Below are 13,064 nucleotides of genomic sequence, written 5' to 3'. Positions count from 1 at the left end.
AGCGCGAGCTCGTGCTGCCCCTCCCCCGCCGACTTTTTTGGCCTCCTCCCCTCTGACTTCGGGAAGCCGCCTCACCCGGGAATCCCTCCGCCGGGCCGCGTCGCGCAGCGCCTGCCGCCCGCGCCCGCCCTTCGCTTGCGCCGCCCCCGCGCGGACGCCTCCGCCTCGGCCTCGTTTGGGGGGGAGCAGAAAAGTAGTCCCGCGGGGGGCGAAGGCGGTCTCCCCTGCGGGCTCGCCGCTGGCCCTGGAGCCGGAGAGTGTGGGAGAGGGTCGCCTAGGGGTGCCGCTCGTGCTGACAGCGTTAGCCACAGGTGTGCAGAGAGCCCGCGCTGACCCCGCCGACTTCAGGAGGGCGCGCACCCCTCGTCCCCCGAAACTTTTACTCCCTCAGGGAATGTGCTCGTTCGCCCTGTGTCGGGTGCGGGCCGGGTTAGCATCCCTCCCCTGGGAAGCAAAGGCCGGCACACCGCGGTCTCGGCGATGGCCGCCCACCTGGGGCACCTGCTGCTGGCCTGGGCCCGGGGAGAGGGCCCGCGGCTGCCTGCGCTGGGCGTGAGGGAAGGCGATGCGGGAACCGGAGCCCGCGTTTCCCAGTGTAAATGTTGCTTTTTTAGGCTATCTGTGCCTTGGCAAAATTAAGCGTTTGACTTGCCAAACTGAGAGAGCATGGTGCTCTCCATAGCGACTTCGCAAGCGTGCGGAAAGAAGTGGGAGCAAAGTGTGTATTTATCCAGTAAGTGGCATTACTGGTTCTCTCTGGAGAGTTGTGCATTCCGGCTTTTTTTTTTTTTCCCCACCATTCCTGCTTGGTGGGGAGATTGAGGCACCCACCTAGTTGTGGGATTGGGTAACTCGGTGTGGGGGCAACGCGGGCACCACATAGCTCTGGGTGCTGCCAGCAAACCTCCTAAGTGGCTATCCCCTTTCTCCACCTGTTTGTCAGACGTCGGAGCTCAAACCGGTGCCGGTGAGCGACTTCAGCCATTTTGTGGAGATCAACCGGCAAATCGAGTCGAATGAGAAACAGTGGCTCTGAAGAGGGGAAGCGATTACCTCTTCACAATGCCGTTTCTAAAACTCATTCCCCAGCAGTTCACGAAAGAATCATTATCCCTGAATAGATGCATGAGCTCAGGCTGACGTTACAACCGGGTTAAAAAAAGGAAAAGATAAACAGAGGCCAAAGATGACTCCTTATTGCTCGTGTTTTTTTTTTTTTTTTTAAAGTTCGGCACAGCCAGCTAATTTTGTAATATTTATTTTTGGAAAGAATAGAAGCAGATTAAGATTCCAAGCCACTTTCCCAACCATCAGACCTGGATACATTGCCACCTGCTGGTGCATCCCAGCATGGCAGTTCTAGCCGATCACTCCCAGTGAGGCTCTCTTCCGCTTGTAGCTGAAAGGAGTTCCATCCATCTATACACGGTGCCCCAAACGCAGACCTTATCCCCAAGCTTTAAAAAATCGTCCTTAAACTACCAAATATCTTCTTTTCCCCTCTCCTAATAATGTTTCGGTGTAAGTATCGAGTTAATTAAGCCCAGTGATTCATCAAATCATGCATTTTAAAAATAAGTTCTCCTTTTTCCTTCAAGAATGCCCTCAATCCTTAAGCTTCAGGGATAAAACAAACTGGGAAGGTTTCCTAATTCACCTTCTCTTCCTTGCATACAAAACCTCTTGGCAAGCTGCTCCCAAGATCGTCCCAGACTCCCAGCAGACCCCAGGTCTAGCTGTGCGCAAAGAAGGCGTTTTGCTGTGGGAAAGCTTCAGAGGATGCACGCAGAGGACTGAACTGAGCCAGCGGTCTTATTCCTTCCAAAACTAAACTTTCTTAATGATGAAAATCTCCATTGTCACCCACAAAGCACTGATGATAAAAAACACCCATGTGCGAGCTGTTTAGAACTATTGGCTGCCCGGCTGTCCAAAGGCTGTATCTATGGAAAGCCTTCAGAAGAGGTCGACACCCTCCCAGGGTCATCGGCCTTTACCCAGAAGTGACAAAGGCGACCCAAACCACTGGACGTGTTCTTTGAAGAGGTTTTGCATCTGGGGTTATTCTAAGCCACATTCTCTGCCACTCTTTCAACTCGCTCATTAAGTACCTACTGTGTGTCCAAGGCCGTGTTAGCCATTGAGAGCGCAGTTCTGCAGACAGTCTGAAGAGGTGGCAGAACAAAAAAGAAACTGACTCCTTCCTCCTGGACAATTTTCTGTATATCCATTGTTACCCATCTCCAAATTTCAACAAAGAAAAGTAGAAAAGATTGATGCTGAACAGCAGATTAGAGTTATTTCTCCGCTAAGGATGACTATGGGTCAACGTTTCTAGATGCCAGAAGGCTTTTTCTAAGTTCTTGGCAAAAACCACAAGATCGAAAGGCAGATTTATAAAAAGTTGTTTTATTTTTATAAAATTTAATACAAATCTTATTTAAAATATAAAATCCTTCTTGAGCACTGTTAGTAATTATTACATAGTAATCCAAATGCAAACAAGTACTTTATTTGGTCAACCACGTGTTAATTAGCCCTTCATTCACCTGTGGTGTAAAAACTCGGCATGTTAACTGCTGAGTCCTCTTCACATTTTCTCTCAGGGAATCTGCTTCTTAGTTACTAAGTTACAACATCAAGAAAAGCTAAGGTGGGGGGGGGGGAGGAGGGTAAAGCCACCACCTGCAGTGCTGGCATCCCATATGGGTGCCGGTTCGAGACCCGGCTGCTCCACTTCCAATCCAACTCTCTGCCTGGGAAGGCAGTAGAAGATGGCCCAAGTCCTGGGGCCCTTACACCTGTGTGGGAGACCCAAAAGAAGCTCCTGGCTCCTGGCTTCGGATTGGCGCAGCTCCAGTCATTGCAGCCAATTGGGGAGTGAACCAGCAGATGGAAGATCGATCTCTCTCTCTGCCTCTCCTCTCTCTGTGAAACTCTTTCAAATAAATAAATAAATCTTAAAAAAAAAAAAAGCTGAAGGAAGGATTCCTTTCCCTTTATCAATTATTAAAGAACAAAATAAAAAACCCTCCACACATCCTCACCAGAGTGCCCGAGACTGAGATCTGCAGTGCTTTCACTTCGGAGGGGCAAGGGATAAAAGAAACGGTACCAGATCAAGCCTATTCATTTGTCTGGTATGGAACAGGTTGCACTGTGCCAACATTCAAGAGCCAGCTTTTTCTTTTTCTTTTTCTTTTTTTTTTTTTTTTGTAAGAAAGTTTATGAGCCAAGCCACTCTTTTCTACTAGGCTTTTGCTAAAATCAGCATTCCCCAGCAACCCTACTTTGACCACAGTTTTGTGGCACGGAAGCTGCACAAGCATTTTAAGAGCTATTGATCAGAGTGAAAATAAATAAATAAATAAATACGAGAGGGAGAGAGAGGGAGGTGGTGTCGGCTCACTTCAGTACCCACCAAAACCCTCTAACCAATGAGTCATTTTAGAAAGCCACTGTTAGCCTGCCTTTAAAGTTGCTTTCTTCTTAGCAGGGAGGGCTTTCCACAGCTCTAGCCACTCTGTCTGGTTTCTGTGACCAAGCACATCCGTTTTCATGACCACTCGTTGGGGTCGTACCCCCAGTGACCACAGGATGGACTGAGACTTCCTCCTGTCAGCCTTGACTAAACAGCACCATTGGCTTGCTCCCCAACTAAGCTAAACCCCTCTAAATGGCCTGGTATAAATAATAAATAAATAACAAATACACAAACAGGACTTCCCTTTTTCTCCTGAAAGCTCTGCATTACAGATCCCCACCGATGCAGCGTCATCCATTCACAGCAGTAAACAGTGGCCTGCCTAGAGATCTGGCACGTGAGTAGCAACGTTAATTAAAAGAATTCAGAAAGTCCTTCTCCTTAACCCCCTGTGTTAAGCTTATATTCTTGCTTATCGATGTGAGATTGGAGACCACTGCCCTGGTATTTTTTTTTTTTTTTTCCCTCTTCTAAAACTGGCCTGGTCAGATTAGGCTGTCCAGAACGTGACACCTTCTTAGAAGAAAGAAGAAAAGGCAATGAGAATATTTAAAGGGAATGTATATTAAATGAAGAAACAAACAAACAAACAAAAAAGCCGGGGATGGTGGGGGCAGGCGGGGATGAGCATCATCACCCTGAGGCCAGCACACACTTTCAGGTTTTGGTTCTCATCTGCAGTCAGTACAGCAGTGCTGAAACCTGAACTACCATCCTAAACACAGTGGAATCCGCATGGCAAATCCCGATGGAATTTAGTCATAGGCGCTCATGCCTAGGAGATTAATGCACAAAAGCCCTGAGAACTGGCGTCGTTTTCCTGGTAGGCAGAGCCCATACAACAGGACTTGGTAAACCATCTACCCACACTTAATTCATCTTGCAACCAAAGCCCTAACCCCATGCTTTCTGCGCAGAAAAGAGTTAGTGGCAGGTCTGAACTGCTATCCTTGGAAAGGCTTGCTGCAAGGCTGGCCCTTGGCTGGCATCTGGGAACCTGCTTTTGGGAGGGCTCCCACCAGGAATGGATAAGACTGGCTTGCTGTGCCTCACTTCAATGAAAATATGGCTTATGCTGAATGTCTCCTTTCCTCTTGGGAGTCTTTAAGTTTTCTAACGTGCCAGGTGGAGGCTGCCTAGATGACCCGCCTCCGGTGCCAACCCTGAGCTTTGTCTGCACTGACCTTCCCTAGTGGACAGCACTTCACATATTTTGTTGCAAATCATGGCTAGAGGAATTCAGCATCCCCTGTGTGATCCAACTGGGAAAGGACTGTGCAAACTTGGGCCTGGGGTCCCCTGGCCTTTGCCCCCAGCGCCTCGTCCCTTTGCTGACTTTTCCTTTGTATCCTGCCACTATAATAAATCAAAGTTGTGAGTAAGGCTATATATTCTTTGCCCCCTTGAGTCCTCCTAGTGAATCAGACCAAGGCGTGGCCTTGGGAACCTCCAACAGTGAGGACAAGAAGGTTCCTTAAGTAATCTCCCATCACTGCCGGTTTCACTCCCGTCCTGTGAGCCCCATTGGCTTAAGCAGATCCAACCCCTATCCAGTGCTAAGAATACTAAAGGCATGTCTGCTCCTCAGAGCCCTTCCACTTATAGTAAATGGAGCAAACCTACATCCATTGCTACAGGGAAGGCAAAATAAGTGTCAAAGGAGTTACTTCGCAAAGGAACAAGACACAGCACTAATTTTTCCGAGTTCTTTCTAAGCCATCTGAACATCACTAGGCCTTCCAGGGGCAAGGGGACCCAGGGTCACCATAAACTAAAAGGAATGCCAGTAGTACTCACCGCCCTGTTCTGACCCATTCCCAACTAACCAGCGTGTTCTTACTCTACAGCTGTGCCACTGCAGAACTCAGTATAATACTGGCCTATGCTTGTCTTGAAGACTGACCAAACTGATCAATAAAGTTAGCCCTTTTTTGAAACCTAGGTTTGTTATAATGCAGCCGTACTTCCGACCGGGTTCCCTCGGCTGGCTCGGCCCAGTCCGTCGGTCATCTCAGCGAGCCTGGGCTAGTGTGCCTTGAGATGCCCGTTGAGTTTGCGCTGCCGTTCCTCACTCCACCTGCTCCTCCAGGCATGGTATTTCTTGATGCTTTTCTTCCACGCGAAGCGCCAGATGCTGACCATGAAACACCACGACACTGCATACATGGCCACTCCCCCAGCCTTCACAAACCACCTGGGAGTGGGTGAGACCATTTCACAGAAAAGGAGGCGAGCTCCTACACCGATCCTCACGCCGGTGAACAGAGCCACGAAGAGGAAGTCCACCACATCGCCAGTGAAGCTGTGGTAGCGGCCAGTTTCACGGAGAAACCAGCGTATCTGGAGCAAGGGGTTGGTGATCTCGCTGCCGAAGAGGACGGCGTTGACCTCTGTGCCTGACTCCCCGAGGACCAGGGCCATGATGATTCCCAGGATGCTCAGCGTGTGATGGGCCAGCATCAGGGCACCCTCAGACTGGAAGTAGATGCACCAGCCCAAGTCGAAGATAAAGTAGCCCAAGGTCAGACAGAGAACGTGAACTTGGAGAGGTGTATTGGGTGCGCCTGAAATAAACCAAGACAGAAGCACACTGAGTGACTGTGATTTGTGCAGCCTTGAAAACAGAACCCTACGTCATCACTTGATCAGATCTTACGGAGTCACTGAAGAAGACACCAAGAATGGCAGGCACGTGCTTTTAAGTGATAACCACAAAGGTCTACAACCGTAGTCTTTAGCAAAGCAGATGATATTCAGGAAGCAAATGCGGACCTGCTGAATCTACTTCAGTGAGTGATTTGAACACCATCAGTCATCTCAGGGTCCTCTCAATGCTACAGCATATATGGAGTTACTTTGCCCTTTTAATTAAGATCCTAAACTTTTTTTTATATATTTTTAACCAGCAATGGTCTTTCTCTAGACTTGAATTACTGTATCCTTAACACCAGGTTAGTTTCTTAGCTTCATGGGGTAGGTTACTGGACACCAGTGGCCCTAGCTCTGGAGAAAACTCCAAAGCTAGTGAGTGTACTGTGTCCAAGAAAATAGGATGCAAGGGCTTGACATGAAACTGTTAAGAATTTTCACATAAAACATAAAGCTTAGGGGCTGGCACTGTGGAGTAGTGGATAAAGCCACCACCTGCAGTGCCGACATCCCATATGGGCACCAGTTCGAGTCCTGGCTGCTCCTCTTCTGATCCGGCTCTCTGCTATGGCCTGCGAAAACAGTAGAAGATGGCCCAAGTCCTTGGGCCCCTGAACCCACGTGGGAGACCTGGAAGAAGCCCCAGGCTCCTGGCATCAGATTGGCTCAGCTCTGGCCGTTGCAACCATTTGGGGAGTGAACCAGCAGATGGAAGACTCACTTCCTCTCTCTCTCACTTCCTCTCTCTCTCTCTGCATTTCAAATAAATAAATAAATCTTTAAAAAAAAACCAACAACAACATAAAGCTTTAAGGCTGCTTTCATCCCAGTTTTACAGTTTTAGAGAAAACTTGGAAGCCAATGCAAAATCTTTTTTCAAAGACTAAAGAATTTTTAAAGCCTTTTTTTAAAAAAATCATATTCCAAGAGAGCTATGGGTTGAACTGTGCCCTCCCCCAAAATGCATTGTGTTGAACTCCTAAACCCTAGGCCCTCAGAGTGTGAGAGTTCTGGAGAGGGGACCTTTAAGGAGGGCTCTAAGATAAAAGGAGGGCTTTGAGTGGGCCCCAGATCAGTGTGATGGACAGCCTTGGAAGAGGAGGTTAGAACACAACCACACCCACACACAGCGGGAAGGCAGCCACTTGCAAGGCAAAATGAGAGGCCTCAGAAGGAACCAAGGCCACCTGTGTCTTGATCTCGGACTTCCGGTCTCCAGGACTGGGAAAGCAGCTATCTGCTGTCAAAGCCACCCGGTCTGCTGTGTTTTGTTATGGCAGCCCCAGCCAACCAATACAAGCTGGGATAATTTTTGTATACAAAGGAAGTAACACATGTACAATTTAATACAGCTGTACAATATAATGAATCCAGTGATGTCAATGAAGTAAATGCATGCAATGTAATGTCAGGTAACCATTAAAAAGGACAGTGAGAACCCATATACAGAAATGCAAAAATAATGTCCTTTGAATATGCAACTGAAAAAATTAAAAGTTACCAAAAAATTCACAGTACAGTTCCATCTGTGTCTGTTTGGGGGTGGTGGTAGAAGATAATGATGTTTGCTTTTATGTTTTATATGTTTCTTTTTAAAAAATTCTTATTTACCTTCATTTTATTTGAAAGACAGAGATTGAAACAAATGTTCCATCTGCTAGTTCACTCTTCAAAAGCCCACAACATCCAGGGCTGGGTCAGACCAATGCCAGGAGCCTGGAAGTCAATCCAGGTCTCTCACATGGGTAGCAATGACCCAACTACTTGAGCCATCAGCTGCTGCCTCCTAGGGTGCACATTAGCAGGAAGCTGGATTGGAAGTGGAGGAGCCAGGACCTGCACCAGGCCCTCCACCAATATAGGATATAGGTATCTCAAGTAGTGTCTGACCCACTGCACTAAATGCCCATCTGACTGGTTAACTTACAACAAGCAATTGCAAATTTGTTTTAAAAAAGTTGAGTTATGAAAATCAGAAGTAATTGACACATACAGTATCAGCATTAACCATGAAGAATGAAGACCCAATACAAACTGTAATGGGAATTATTCCTCCATATTGTACCAGTTGTGTTTTAAGTTCCTCCTTCTAAGAATACCCCCCAAATCACAAATCCCCAAGGGAAAAGCACCTAACGTCCCTTACCTACCTGGGTGGGTAAAAGGCCAAGGGCCATCAATGAAGCCAATATAAGCTGAGAGGCCTATAGAGAGGACTCCGTGGGTGAACGTAACCAGCCGGCAGCTCCACTCATAGCTTCGGCGCTTATTCAGCCGGCAGAGAGAAGTATAGAGCGAGAGCCAGCCACACAGGCTGCAAAGCACCTGCAGACACAGAGCGGATGCCATCCTACAAGGAGAAGACCAAAACCAGAGAAACAAAGGATGCACCTGAAGAAAACAGCAGTGGGCTGTTGCGTGTCTACGTCCTCATTTCTGCTATAGAACAGGACAAAACATTGCCTTTACACTCACGCTTCTTCCTCATCTACACGGCCAGGAATCTTCTATGCAAGTGCGGCTATGTTTATAACTCTAGGGCCTGTGGAGACAGCATGCTGGGTGAAATCTTTAAACTGGGAACCAGAAACCACATTCTGAGTTGGTGGGCTAGGACTGGCCTTGGATCGTAAGACACAGATAATAAAATACACTTTAGGTAACGTCTTCACATTTCAAAAATCCCAATAAGAAGCTCTCATTGAAAAAAAAAAAAAAAAACCACTTTGGTTTCTGCTAGAAGTCACATGTCACTGGGCAGTTTAATGTGGTTTCAAGTTGACACTAAACTTAGCTGAGGTTTGGATTTGGGTCACAGGTTTATCAGTCAAAACTGAAACTTGGGGTTAACCTACATATAGAACTAAACAAAGAGTTCAGACATCTTGGAAGATGGGGGAGGGGGAATCCTAGTTCTATTCAGTTCTGAAACCCAACTCCATGATTTAGTAGGGAGAAGCAGGACTGAGCTGCCAGAGGGCAGTTTTCGTTGAGATTTAAAAATACCTTTGAGGCGATTATCTAGTTAAAAATGAAACAAAGTGAGAAACCTACACTTTGTGACAAATACATTTTGACAAGAACAACTGTAACCATCAATTCAGTCATATGGAACTAAAACCTAAAAATGACTAAGACATTGTTATTAATATCCATCTACTCCCCCACTGCAAATACAAACAAGAAAGTCCAGAACATGTCAGATATCTGTCTCATGCCAGTAGGAATTTTCTACATGGCTTGGCTTACTGCTTAACCCTGCTCAGGCAAGTGAAACAGTATCTGTGGACCAGTGCACTTCCATACAATACACAAGCCACTCCCAAGAATGCTATCCACGGAGGGTTTTATGAAGGTCAAGTTGCATCTAAAAGCAGATCTGCAGGCAAGCAAACCCCCCGACACCCATCACAGACCTGAGTTCCAGCCGTCTCTGCTCCTGGTTAGGGGAACCAGGGTGGCCAAATCACTTTCACCTCTACAGCCTCAGAATTTTTTTTTTTTTTTTCAAAATAAAAATTAGGAAAGGGAAAGGAAGGAAGGGGGTGAGGGTGGGGGTGGGAAGGAAGGAAAAGGGACCAAAGGATTCTGCGCTCCCATGCAGTTTTGACAAGAAGTTCTCATGAGTTCTGCAAAACTTCTAGCCCAGTCTTCGAAGCACGGGCCGGAAATCCAAAGCACCCAAAGTGAAAAGAGTCGTCCTCTCTTACTTGCTTTCGAAGGCCAGGGTCACTGGCCAGTAATGCGGATCAGCGCATTTGGATACGCCGATTAGTATTTTTAGAGCCCTCTCCACCGTATGCTAAGTCCCCGGGCCGAACAAGTAGCCCTTTGCAAACGCTCAAGGAAAACATCGGACAGATGTGAACGCCAGACACAACTCTGTGACCTTGGGAGCGCCCTGTCCCGCGTCTGGCTCTCTACTCTCGGCTCTGTAAAAGGACGAAAATGGTCTTTCGGTGGTCCCCTGCAGCTCCGAAGCCAAGGCTCCTGGCCTGGCCGCTCGCGCGGTCCGGGGCCGGGGCAGGCGTGGCCGGCGGCGGGATGCAGCCTCCTCGCCGGACCGCGACCCAGCTCCGTGCCGACGGTGCGCCACGCCCAGCCGGGAGCCCGGGGCCGGGCGGACCGTTACCCCGGCATCCCGCCGGGCGCCCCGGGGCCTGGCGCCGGCAGGCAGCGAGAGGCCTCCTCCCGTTAGGAGGCCAGCCCAGGCCATCTGCCTGCCTCCATCCCCCCACCACCGCTGCGCCGGGACCCCCGCGCCGGACCGGCAGCCCCGGGACCCAGCCGGGCAGCGCGGCTGGCGCTGAGCTGTTACCTGGCGGAGCGCACGGAGATGCCTGGGGGGCCCCGTGGCGGCCCAGATGGAGGCCACAGGAAGCGGCGCGGCGAGGGGGGACAGGACGAGGCTGTGACGGCGGCGGCGGCGGCGGCGGAGCCGGGGGTCTGGGGGCACCTGCCGGCGGGGAGGACAGAGCGCAGAGCCGAGGGACGTTGGCAGATCCGGCGGGAGAGGCCTCCTCCTTCGGGCGGGGGCGGGGGCGGGGCGGGGGGAGGGGAGGGGAGGACCAGCCGGCGGTGACGTGAGGCCTGCAGGACGATGCTCTCCTTCGTGTGTTGCCTGTTTATTTAAACCCTTACCCATTCCTCCTTCCCCAGCATGGGACAGCCCATCCAAGAAGCAACTACTGAGCGCCTGCTGAGTAATTGCATCCCTACTAAGCACCGTGGGGGGATGGAAGCTGCGGGGTGCAAGAAGCAAAGAACCAACCGAGCACCCGCAAAGTGCTCGGGCCTGGGAATTAGAAGTCGTACGCATTGTAGCCCTGCCTGGGACTCGGGTGTAGGAGCACACCTTGCTGGGTATGCCTTCGCGACACTTCCAAGTTTCTTGAGCCACGCGTGTCTCGTTCGCTGGATTGGGGATGGTAATACCTGCCACATTATGGTGAGGATTTTAAGGTCACAAGAGCGAGCCGCGGTGCTTCGAACAATGGCTGGCACGTGGAAGGCACTGCAAATGTCAACTCTCGTTTTATTTCACTTGGGGCAAATGCTGTCTCCTCTCTGGGTCTATTTTTTGATACCGGGGAGAGTAAGTCTGAAGAGAGAAGTGTGGATGAAGGCCATGTCAGGCAAGGGTGGGGGTGCTGAGGGGCCCAGACATTCTTAAAAACAGAAGGCGTTTGGCAGAGTTGTGAGTGCGCGGCCCCTGTCTGGAGATGGAAGGAACAGGAAATATTCTAGTTTGGGTTGTTAATCTTGCCAACTCCTGAAGGGCACAGATGGCACGGCTTTCGTCTTTGTCTCCCTGCTACTGCTATGAGACAGGTGCAGTTCATGCCTGCTGCTTGAACGAGTGGGACAGGAGTCTGGGAAACTGTATTGGAAGCACAGTGCACTTCCTACAGCTTGTTTGTCATCTATGCTACCTGGAAAATGCAGGCTGTTCCTTGCATACCGTGAATTATTGTGGGGAGGACCAGGCATTATAGTTTTTCCAACCTGTCCCAGAGTCATTCAGATGATTGGTCATGGTTGAGAACCACTGCAGTGACAAGGTCTCAAGTGCCTGTGGTGCCAGCCTCAGATGCCAGACTGTGCCACCTTATGTGGGTAAGAGGAAGTCCACGATGTTATTGAACGAGGAAATATCATATTATCATGCTTTCCAAGCCCTTGCTTCTCCAAGTGTGGTTTTGAACCAGGGAAATCTGCATCACCTCGAAGTTTGTTAGGAACGTAGACTCTCAGACCCTAGCCTGTACCTAGTAAATCAGAGCCTGCTTTTACAAGGACCCTGTTGATTTGCATGCACATTTGGGCAGCAGTCATCAGCCTTGAGAGCACAGTAGGATCACTGGAGGAGCCTTAAAAAATCCCAATGGCTTGGCCGGCGCCGTGGCTTAACAGGCTAATCCTCCACCTTGCAGCGCCGGCACACCAGGTTCTAGTCCCGGTTGGGGTGCCCGATTCTATCCCGGTTGCTCCTCTTCCAGGCCAGCTCTCTGCTATGGCCCGGGAAGGCAGTGGAGGATGGCCCAAGTCCTTGGGCCCTGCACCCCATGGGAGACCAGGAGAAGCACCTGGCTCCTAGCTTCGGATTAGCGAGATGCGCCGGCCGTAGCGGCCATTGGAGGGTGAACCAACAGCAAAAAGGAAGACCTTTCTCTCTGTCTGTCTCTCTCTCACTATCCACTCTGCCTGTCAAAAAAAACAAAACAAAACAAAACAAAACAAAAAAAACAATGGCCAGGCCATATTCCAGAGAAAGTAACTCAGCATCTCTGTATAACTATCAATAGTTAAACCTCCCCAGGTGATCCTTATGTGTAACCAACATTAAGAACCCTTGCTGCTCTAGAGACATTCAAATAGAATCAGTGTAAGAAGAACTGGAGAAGACTTGCTATATGTGTGTTGGAACAGACCAAATAGGAGGTAGTGATAGCCTGAAGCAATAGAACATGCAAAGATCCAACCTTTTCTCCAACTGCTTTTGTTGCAACCTTGTTTTTCTCCCCTTCTACTATCTGAATCTAGGACTTTCTTCTTGCTGCCACCTTTTCCCATGAAAGAACCGAATGTCACAGCCTTCAAGACTCTACAGGCTGATGGGCTAAGGGAAGGTGCCATTCTTCCTAGCCTATTGGGCTTGTGTCCTAGGGTGGCTGGGATTCTAGCTTCTACCTGGGATTAAATTTTATTATTTTATATCTTTGGCCACCATCCCTATTCCACTAAATCAGATCCTTGTCAACAGTGGCATTTTCTGGAAAAGTTCTGGGCTTTTAGGGAGTGCAGGATATATGAAGTTCTCTACCAGCTCATTGACAATGACAGTCATGATCACAGACAACACTTACATTGCTGAACTAATGCAGCAAGCATCGTTCCAGGCACTCTTACTCTATTAACTTATTTAATCTTC

At 49.2% G+C, this 13,064-nt stretch overlaps 1 protein-coding gene across 2 annotated transcripts; it reads right to left on the bottom strand.

The window, feature by feature from the left end:
- Positions 1-2,441: 2,441 nt before the first annotated feature.
- On the bottom strand, positions 2,442-10,614 carry TLCD5 (TLC domain containing 5). Of its 2 annotated transcripts, XM_062197204.1 has the most exons (3): positions 10,452-10,614; positions 8,284-8,483; positions 2,442-6,048 (listed from the first exon to the last, which is right to left on the bottom strand). In XM_062197204.1, the coding sequence occupies exons 2-3, from the start codon at positions 8,480-8,482 to the stop codon at positions 5,510-5,512; spliced, it is 738 nt and encodes a 245-aa protein (XP_062053188.1). In that variant the 5' UTR covers position 8,483; positions 10,452-10,614; the 3' UTR covers positions 2,442-5,509. The 2 variants fall into 2 exon arrangements, with proteins under 2 accessions (XP_062053188.1, XP_062053189.1); XM_062197205.1 differs by lacking the exon at positions 8,284-8,483 and having other exon boundaries at positions 10,452-10,609.
- Between the last annotated feature and the right edge of the window lie 2,450 nt (positions 10,615-13,064).

The sequence above is a fragment of the Lepus europaeus genome, chromosome 7 (genome assembly GCF_033115175.1).
Source record: "Lepus europaeus isolate LE1 chromosome 7, mLepTim1.pri, whole genome shotgun sequence".
NCBI classification, from domain to species: Eukaryota; Metazoa; Chordata; class Mammalia; order Lagomorpha; family Leporidae; genus Lepus; species Lepus europaeus.
This window is presented reverse-complemented; position numbering and strand designations above follow the sequence as displayed.

What these genes read in the sequence shown, in the direction of transcription:
- TLCD5 (XM_062197204.1), bottom strand. Translation starts at nt 8,482, where the DNA reads ATGGCATCCGCTCTGTGTCTGCAGGTGCTTTGCAGCCTGTGTGGCTGG. An exon ending in TTGGCCTTTTACCCACCCAG is followed by an intron (nt 6,049 to 8,283) that starts GTAGGTAAGGGA and finishes GGTTTATTTCAG; the next exon opens with GCGCACCCAATACACCTCTC.